The sequence below is a fragment of the Plectrocnemia conspersa genome, unplaced genomic scaffold (genome assembly GCF_051122295.1).
Source record: "Plectrocnemia conspersa isolate PC_06_02 unplaced genomic scaffold, ASM5112229v1 ptg000012l, whole genome shotgun sequence".
Taxonomy (NCBI): domain Eukaryota; kingdom Metazoa; phylum Arthropoda; class Insecta; order Trichoptera; family Polycentropodidae; genus Plectrocnemia; species Plectrocnemia conspersa.
The window spans coordinates 11,950,698-11,961,611 of NW_028277176.1; the positions used below are offsets into that span (position 1 = coordinate 11,950,698).

Here is a 10,914-nt window from a genome sequence, read left to right on the forward strand (position 1 = left end):
GGAAATACCGATATTTCAGTATTATTTTTTGTCCTTTAGCTTTTTGTAAACTCTATACAACTGTGAAATTTCTACTTTATTTACTACCTAAATCCTATAGTAATTTATATTTTGCTAAATATCAGTGTAAAAATAAACAGTTAAATGAAACCCCTGTAGATTTAGGATTTTATTACCTACTGATAAAAAAGATATGCTTTGTAGGTAATACCTAGTGTATTGTATACTGTGATTCCACTTTACAACCGGTATATGAATTGCTAAAAACTATTTCAGAACCAGAACGAATTTCTTCCAACTTGTTAAAAATATTACCAAAAATCAAGTTTTGATGTATACATTTTTAGCAAAAAAATATTAATCATTATTTTTTATTGTGTTTTATTTATCAGTATTAAAAATATTTGTAATTAGACAGACTGTTATAAATATTATTTAGTGATTTATACGAGCTTCCAAAATCATTTCTATCTCGCTGCAACATTGGTGTATTGATTATCTCTATTTGTTTCACACGAAAATCGCAAAAATAATTTTGGTTTGTAACAGTCTTCTTCTTAACAATCGTAAAAATGCTATTAAAAGTGATCATATTGTAAAAAATAATTGTTTTATCAGCATCCGAGGTATACAAATTATTTTTTTATATAACCAGGAATTGTTTCCAATATATAGGTCTTTGTTTAATACTGGATTTATCAACTAGAAATATGGTTTTGTAGTTTAATGTTAATAAAAAAAATAGCTGTGATTTATAAGATCAATAAAATTGTTCATTAGCAAGAATAAAATACTAAAAAATTGTGTTCAATAGTGATGTGACAGAATCTTGGTTAAAAAAAAACGTTTGTCTATATTCAGTGTACATTTATTATTCGTATATATTAAAACGAATACAAATAAAGCTCAGTTGAAAAAAGCATATATTTTAATTCAACTAACGATTTTCACAACGCATTACACATTTCTTTGAATATATTTATTATGAACGCCATTTTTTATATATATAAGTCAATTTATAATATATAGCATTTTATTAACAACATATACGTTTCGTTAACAACACTTCTATCTATGTATGTATAAATGCTTTTATTAAATAAAAATAATAATACAAAAATTCGTTTTAATGGTTACAAACCATTTTGAACTTAAAGCAAGAAATAATATATATCATTTGGCATCAGATCATTATAATCATATCACATATGAAACAAAATTTAGAAGCTTTTTGTAACAATATAGAACTTATGATTTATTGTATAATTTAATTTGATTCTGATTTTAAGCGACAGAGGATTTAAAAATGGTTATTATTTAACAATTGCGTATTAAGTAGTTGTGTATGAAAAAATATATTATATTAAACATTTTCATATTAATAACACGATTAAAACGGCAAAGATTATTGCAATATAAGATATGGTCGATGCATCGTTTTTATCATTATATTTATCATATAGTATTATTGGACATTTACGAATACACATTCAGGTCGCCTGAATCATCCTATATATGCACAAACACATACACACACATCTACACGAGACTATCGAGTGAAAATAAAAATATCTAAGAAAAATATTTGCGGTACTCACATGAAAGGTCATTATAATATATATATTATGTATATGAATATATTTATGTATTTAACATGTGGTCCCCTACAATTCTCTATCTACAATTACGAAAATATTAACAATGTATTCTGGAGTATTGTGATTTTGTGCATAAAAATAAATATATGTAAATCTAATAAATGCGCAAGAGTGACTCATTGAGTATTTACAGTTTAGTATACAATGAGGGATATATTTCGATTGGAAAAATATTTTTATTATGTATATATAGTGTCAAAATAATGACTTTAGTGTCTTTGGATGCTGAAAAAGTATGAGTGTGAGATATACACAATAGTAATAAAAAAATGAGATCAATCATCAAAGTTAAATTTCTCATATCACAATCTTCCAATAATAATACAAGCGTTTATTTTATTTGTGATCAAACTAAAAAATATGTATAAATCACAGATTTTTTCATATCGATCAAAACTAAAAATATACTTCTTCAGAGTATAATTTTCAAGTGCGTGTAGAATCATATCTCCGCACTCTCTCGGGAATAGCCGCTTGTTCCACTGGTACCAGATTCTCTAATTCGTCCAAATTGTAAACGTAACTTAATTTTCTTGAAAATTTAGAACTGTAACAAAATAATTTATATTAGTTTAATTTCATATTGTATTATAGGGAATTATGATCCAGCGGTGTAATTTAAATCAAACTGAAGATAGTCTATCTTTAATCCATTAACTATTATACCTTTTTCACACGCATCTTACCTTATGAATGGTCTTGTCATCCACATAATAGACTTTAACCAAAAAGTTGGATGAACAAGATACAAATGTTTCAAGCTTTTCCTTAATCTGTAAAACAGTATTAATAATGTTAAAAAATATTGGTCAATTGTATAAGTATAAAAAAGGAAACGCAATTAAGACCTTCTATCGATCAATTGATAGCATTTTTTGAGCCAGTGGAACGTAGGCATGCTCCTCTTTGATGCACTTCCATGTAGATATATTAAGATGTAATCATCAGTGACTAGTTGCTCCAAAGTCGTTAAAACATATCTGAATTAAGCAATATAGATAAGTATTATTACTTATACATATGTACAGATTTAATCAAAATTATATCGTTTTATATCATCAAAAATCAACGGAAGGGACGAATTTTTTTCATACTAAAGAGCCAGTTATTCGCTGTTGTGACATATTTTTAGTCATCTGCTCTGTTCTGTTTATTTTATGACGGGTACGTTTAACTTTTAAATTTTAAAGAATTTGAATTTAAATTTGATGAATTTAACTGCCAGTTCAAAATCAACTATTTTTAATCGCATAATAAGAAACTGTCCGGTTAACCCGCCGTTGGTCGCGCGAGTGTTGCATACGCCGTTGGTCGCGCCTGAGCGAATAGCCGCCTCTCAGTTCTTTATGTTTTTAAGTTTAACCTTTTAGCTGCCCAGACTTTTTTCGCAAGTATATGTCCCACGCCCAACATTTTAAATGTCTAAAAATAGGGTAAAAAAAAATTTTTTAATGTAAAACATGCTCTTACTTACATAATAACAGCTTTTGGATTTTTTATGCTTAAAAAACGCCGGAAATCGGGAAGTAAACGTCGAGTCAAAAGTGTTGCCTGCGTGCAACAAACAAATTCCACACACATAATTTACCGCCACTGATTTTTTACTATTTATATTTTTTCCCTTTTTCGAACTAAGTTATAAGTTTTTTATTTTGTTTATAATAATATAATATCGTTCTTTGTTGCAAACATATATTGTTTGTTAGTTTCCGAAACAATCAAGTTCATGATTTCATCATTCATAATTTTTTTAAATAATCGGATTCTTCGCAGTTATTTATATGAAATTGTGATCCAGATTGGCTAGGATCAAATAGATGCATTTGTGGGACAAATGTTTCGTGCTTCCATTCAAAAGTTGGCTGCATATTTACTTGGCTGGTGGAAGAAGTATCATCAGGAGTATCTGATGGAAGGAGTATCAAACTGTCTTCGTTGTCCGGTCCGACAAGCGAATCCAAATCGCCATTATTATTAAAAAATATATTGAACACAAACACAAAAAACACGAAATTACAATTTTTTTTGTAAATGCACTTTTATTATCGAAAACTGTATTATATATGCACTTTTCTTATCGAAAAATGTATTATATATCTGATATTTAAAATATTATAAGATCAACACTAGCACTCTCGAGAACAACAAAATACAAACTAAATACAAAAGAATGCAAGATGCTTACTTTCAACGCAAAAAATAATACACATGTTCCACAAATGTGGGAGATTTCTTGCAAGCTGGCAACCTCGGGCCGTTATATTTTGTATGGAATCCAAAAGACTTGCCTTTATATTTAAACTGGTGGTTTTTATCTTGGGTTATAATGAAGAATCCTATTGCTAAGAGATGTCAGACCTAAATTAAAAATTAATAAGTCGAAATATACTTTTATATATTTTTTTATTGATATGGGAATATATGCGCCATATGGCGCGCTTGGGCGTGTGGGACATACTCGCGTTCGCGCCATATGGCGTCTATGGCAGCCAAAAGTTTAAATATCGAATATTTATTATTTTTTTTATTTTTGGTTTATTTTAGTGTTGTATATATAAAATAAATAAATTCTTTAAAACTTTTATTTATATAACGAAAAAAGAAAAATAAAATAATAAATATTTTAAAAGTAAAATATAATTTTTTTAGATATATGTTTAAAACTTTAAAAATAACATGAAAAAATATATATTATTTTTGATCTTGATTACTTGAATACTTAGCTATGCAATCTGAACATAATGCCGATGAATGTTCTTTGCATATTGGGTTATAGCACATGTGGCATTTTATGGTGATTTTGCGATTTTTTTCATAGGGCAAAAATTACATTTTCGACGATTCTATTCACTTGGTTCTGGGTGATGAATTATCGTAGTGTCAGGTTTCTCTCCAAAATACTGCTATATTTTAATTTGTAAACTTTGCGATAAACTTGTTTAATTTTTTTAAATTATCTAAGGAAACGAAAAAAAATTCAAAATAGTTTTTTTATACTATGTATCAAAAGAGTTAAATGAAATATATTTATAAAATAAATTAAAAACATAATAATAACAACAAAAAAGTAAATAATAATAAAAAGAAACTACCAAAAAATAAAATTTCCAGCACGAATCTAACCCGCGTAAATAACGTTCTCTCTCGATCCTTGATATAACACAACTAATACGCAAAACCAAATTTATATCGAATTAGTAAACACGTTTTTGAGCCTGCAATATTGAAGAAAACATAATTCTTAAAAAGTAGAGGGACCCGCAAGTTCATATGTTTCATACAAAAAAACGGCATCAAAAAAACCGATAGGGTGAGCGCTGCGCCGGCGTGCGACCAACGGCGGGTTAAGAGGTTAAGAGCCGTTGACGCAAATATGTGTCATTTGTTAAACTATTGTTAGGATTTGCATATGATTATATAGAAATTATAACATATATTCTATTGTCATGAACTCATTTAATAACTAGCTTTATTTTACATATCGAATCTTGTGATGGACTTTTTTTAATACTTTTCTCTGATTGTAAAATTTTATATCTGCATGTGAATATGATTTCTACGCGTGTTGCTACCATATTGATGAAATAGAAAAGGATAACTTCTCCAGTTAAAATCCGAACATTAATACTTATGGCATCTTAATATAACCGTAATAATAAATTCAATTTTTAAGTAAATCAATTGTCAAAAAATAATCTCACACAAAATCATAAATCAATATTCTCAAAAAAGAAAATCAGATAAACTGATTACCGTGAAACAAAAAGCCAAAGATTTCTAAACAATCAGGATGAAGTTGTAATATAGAACCGTCCAATTTACAAGAACAACAACAACAAATTTAGCAACATTTCATAGGTTAACAAAAGCCAAATTTTATACGTATATTATTTTTACTTACAGGAACAGATTATCCATTACGTAATTGTAATCGACGCGAGAGCTATCCGGCAAATAGCAAGCACTGAACACCACAATTGCATCTCGACGTCCGGATAAAGCATAACCACCGTGTGATAAAACCCTTTTATACGGCTCGATTACCTAATTGACACAGAATAAATATTGTAGTGTTATTTTTCATTAATCTTATAATTATAAATAATTTACTTTCATATCGATGGTCCTCTGTTCGCCGTTCGGTAAAGTTACTTTGTGCCAAAGTCTCGCGTCTCTCCTTTCTTCGCTCAACGAATACTCAGGGATCTTTTCTATATTATCTGATGGAATATCTTCGCATATCGTCTTACTTCTACAATTATTAAAATACATGTTATCAATATATATTTTTTATAATTAAGAATTTTTTTTAATACAAACCTTAATCCTTCAGTGTCGGTTTCGGTGTCGCTATACTCATTTAGATCATCATGGCGCCCGATATTCATACAATTGGTCGGATTGTGGAATATTCTCATATTATCGCCATCGTCTGAATGTAAACTGCAATCTGATAGGCTTTCGAGGCTGCTGGCACTGTCTAAGACTTCGTTTCTACATGATGTGAATAAGCCTTGGTTGGATAAAGCGGTCGACTCGGTATCGGTTTCATTCTGTAGGCATTAAAATTTATTGTTAACCATATGATTATTATTCTAATCGGTAACCCTCTTCAAATCATCAGTCCTCGACGTCAAACCCCCTGAAGGGAAGGAACAGTCGACCCACTACTGGATTCAGGTTAAGTTTAAGGACTGCTTGCGTTTCGCATCAGTACATAGTATGACAAAAACTGTTTCAAATGATTTTTCAGTCCTCTAGTCGTAAAAAGTAAAAATAAATATTATAGAGTGAAAGTCTGAATAACTCCAAAGTAATGTAACAGATATTTTATATTACATATCTAGTACAAATATATTATAAAAACGAAAACTAAAAGTGAGGAAGTAACAAGCTGGAAATTGAGTAATGACACAAGAAATATTAAAAGTTGACAATTGAAAGATTTTAGAAAGTAACTTAGATGAGGCAGTGTCATCTGTTTTAAAATTGATTGATCTTAAAAAAAGCTTTGTATATTTCTGTATATATGTTACAGTGAATTTTCACTAGTATAAATATAATTTCACTAACTATGGCAGTGAAAATGTATTAAACAATTTATTTATAATTTCACTCGGCAATATCAGTGAAATTATATTTATTTACTGTGTGGATGATCCGGTCACACACTCGTAACATTTTGACTTTGTCAGGTGAAAGTTCACCGACCTGCAATTTGTCAAGAAAGTTCACAGATTCTACAATTGATCGCCGATGATTTATTTATTAAAAACCATGAAATGTCAGTTAATATACTTAATTACTTAGTTGGTCATTTTATCCATCAAATACATATGAAATTTTTATATTATGTTTTATATGTATGTTTTGATTAAATTTCTTTAGTGTACATATAAGCAATTAGCTATAATAGCTAAATAAATTAATAAGATAAAAATAAATAAATACTTGATTCTGTAAATTATTCTCGTTTTATCTTTTTATTGTTTAAGCAGATTTTATTTATAGAATTGTTTGTCAGAATCTAAGCTTTAAATTTCCCTCATGATAATGCAATGTTAAATAATTGTACACAATATTTAAATAAACAATAATGTGGAACTATATTGTAATTTTTTCTTCCTGATACTATTTGACTAAAATAAACGGATTTGAAAAATTTATTATTACGTGAATGTAGTAATAAAATAATAACGATGAGTTACAAAGCAACGCCTGTATGTATAATTTGTATACGAAAAAAACATATAGATAAAAGCGGATCATATAAAATTACTACTAGATCGATTATTTTACTTTAAAATTTTTGGGATTTTAATTTTTTAAACATAAAGCTAAATTGTACTGTCTTTTTATTTTCGATTTTTAATCCAAAATTCTGCAAACTTCTCTCGTTTCAGTATTTTGTCATTTGGGCAAATTTTATAGTTCAATAAAATACATAATAAACTAATATATAAAAAAAATCGTATCAACAGACAGGACGACACAGCTGAAAAATTTGCAGCGGCTAAGATAAGGTCAATTGAATAGAATTTTTCTTCTTTTCATCGCAGCAATCCTAGTCCATCTTTGCAAAATTCGACTGGGCCATAATGTTGCAGACACGTCGTTCTTACAAAGATATATGAAGATTGAATTGCGGATATTGAAGCACAATTGCTTTTTTGCAAAGATGGACTAGAAGTGTTGCAACGAAAAGAAGAAACATTCTATTCGATTCAGCACCTGAAGATGATTGAAAGCGTTTGTGAAATTGTATTATTAATTACAAAAATCAAATATATACCTGTGAGATAATAATAAAAAATATGTATATTTTCGCTGGTAAAAATATAATATATCTACCGGTGAAGATGTGTTCATATATGATTTCATTGAAACGCTGATTAAAATATAACAATAGACATGTCTGATATTGATGCTAGGCATTTAATTTATTTTTATACTGTTCGAGCTAATAATAAACTTACCGGCAATGGTTTGATACGTTTTCTTGTAGTAATTACAGGCGGAGCATGCACTCTTGGCTTCAAAACCACGCATCCTTCATAAGGATCCACTTCCGCCTGATACAAAGAATGTTCGTTTTCTGGTTTTGAAGCCGTCGAACTATCGGGCGAATTTAAATCCTTAAAAGGTAGTTTAAACATCATACATCCATTTAACTATGATAACATGTTCATAAAACAAATATGATACATACATCTGTTTCTATGCTAGACGGTAATTCGATTGGTAAATCGTATTTTAGAGACGCTCTTAAATCCGATGGAGATTCAGGAAAGTCTGCAACCTGTAATTAAAAGGAATGATAGCGAATTAAAATGAATAATATATATATATTAGATAAAGACACCATAATTAAATACCTTTTGAGCTAAACTCTGGTCGGAATTCAAAGGACTGTTTGATATAATCGAAATGTTGTTACATTTTGGCGCTTTAAAATCAGGCTTTATCTTCTTTCTTTCCGTCTTATTTTTAGTATTGTTCGTTATTATATTATTAGTAAATTTATTCGACTGCTTATTCAATAAAATAATAGTTTGACATTCGTCTACAGATCTGCATTTTGTGACATTTTCTATACAACACCCGTCTTCGTTTCTCGAGCATTCTGAGCTGATAAAATTCTCAGAAAAATACAGGTTATTCTTCGATGTGTTCCGTTGCGGTTCGCACAGGATCGGAAAGCTTTCAGAGTGATCACCGTTGGTTAAGCTCTTGTTGAAACTTTCGTCTTCAGTGCTGGAGAAGCTCACGACTCCCGAGCACTCGGAATGCAAATGATTACTATCGATTATCTTATGTCCATTCTGGACGCTATCCTTACATGAAAGCAAAATTAGATTCGGATAGTTACCGGTCGACGGCGGACTATCCGGACTAGACAAAACCATCAACGGATGGTCTTCGGTTAGAGTGAGCGTCGAAATTAACTTAGGAGAATCTTTGATACCGTTCGACTTTAAACTTAGACACTTATTTTTATTTACGCTACCGTTGGAGTTTATAATATTGTCATCGTTTACTCTATCGTCCGTTTTAATACAGTCTAATGTGTTAACATTATTGCTAAATGTTTTATTTCTATTGTCGTCTTTTATTGAACTAGTTGTATCGTCAATCGGCGAAGAAGGCAGTTGTTTTTCGTTTTTTGCGTTGTCTATTACTAAACTATTCGATTCGATATTCTCTTCGAAGGGGACATTGAGTGGATTTTTGGATTGTCTCTCGAAGTCGTCTATATCCGACGGACTGCTCGGTGTCATAGGCAGGGAATCGGGCGTTTCCATTTTTTCGTCAGATGTATCTAAACTAGGCGGACTTTCAGTCGGCAATATATAAGAATATCCGCTGAAACAACAAAAATAAATCAAATTTTTAGTCAAATCTATATTTTTTTGTTACACACAGACATACATTATCGTAAAAGCATCGACACTATTCAAGAATTTTAATATCTATCTGGTATTTTGTCAAAAATACCTACATCATTATTTTTATTTGTAATACATACACTTTCAACTCCTACACTAACATCAAAAGTAGTATTTCTATCGAAATCTACCTAAAACGTCTGGTAACCTGACAGGTATTCACCGAAATTTAACGATGTCACATTTTCATCGAATGGAATATATACTAAGTATGCGAAAAGTAAAACATCACACATGAAGTTTGACAGATAGAATACAAAATATCAAAATCAAAATAATAATAACAGTTGCGTTGTTTGACGTTTAAACGTATTAAGAAATTATCGATTATAAACATTAATGGTGGTTGTTCTTTGTTATTCAACGTAAAGTAATAAGAGAACGTACCTCATTCTGGTATTATGGTGTAAAAACGATCGAACAAGTAGGGGATCGTTGACAAGCTATCGGTTTCTTGGCGGATGTCATTTCTGCCAAAAAAATTAATGAAAGGCGCTAAGTTCGCGTCGACAGAGCTAAAATAGTGTTATGGTATGGGATGAAAATTTTTAGTATAATATTAGCTTACATATATTAAGCAGTATGATTTTAGCAGTTTACAAATAAAAACATATCTTTCAGCTTATAAATTCATCTTCTACACTACAAATCGTTATATATTCACTAAAATATACCTTTTCCTACACTTAGCTGTATAAACTCTTAATTATTTTATATTAAATAAATAATATTGCCAGGAAAAAATACTAATATAAAATAATCATCATTACCTTATGAAAAAAATTTAAAATATATTACATAGATATTATGTAAAATTGAATCACTACGAATGGGCTGCAAATATTAATAATAATAAAATTAATTTAATTATAGTTAGAGTACGCTCGGGATAAGGATTCCGGTTTGTAGTATTATGCGTGTACATTGTGGCCCAAAACAATTTCGCTCAAAATATTATTTATTTTTTTATTTAACATACATTTATGATATTACAAAGAGTCCTTTATAAATTGGTAGACATTTTAATTTATTGCCTTGCATTGGGCGGAAAGTGGTTTTCTTTTTATAAGTTTAGACATTATTTTAAAAATATTAAATGAACCATAATTAATTATCCTAATCGAAACACAATAATACAACACATTTAATTTTCATAATAATTGTTACTTCTTTTTTTAAAATAAATCCTAGAAAATAAAATCAAGAACGTTCCGTGTCACACTGCACTTCAAAAAATAAACAGCGATGACGAATGTCCTTAAAAGAGAAAGCGAGATAACGAAGATTCTAAGTCAATACCTAGGTATACG

General features: G+C 29.4%; 1 protein-coding gene across 1 annotated transcript; it reads right to left on the bottom strand.

Annotated features, from left to right (window-relative positions):
• Positions 1-846: 846 nt before the first annotated feature.
• LOC148228228 (uncharacterized) lies at positions 847-10,110 on the bottom strand. Its single transcript, XM_088200358.1, has 10 exons — positions 9,992-10,110; positions 8,534-9,521; positions 8,368-8,457; positions 8,135-8,293; positions 5,979-6,211; positions 5,769-5,910; positions 5,560-5,702; positions 2,507-2,638; positions 2,345-2,431; positions 847-2,205 (listed from the first exon to the last, which is right to left on the bottom strand). Exons 1-10 carry the CDS (start codon positions 9,994-9,996, stop codon positions 2,085-2,087), a joined length of 2,100 nt encoding a protein of 699 aa, XP_088056484.1. The 5' UTR covers positions 9,997-10,110; the 3' UTR covers positions 847-2,084.
• Positions 10,111-10,914: the final 804 nt, after the last annotated feature.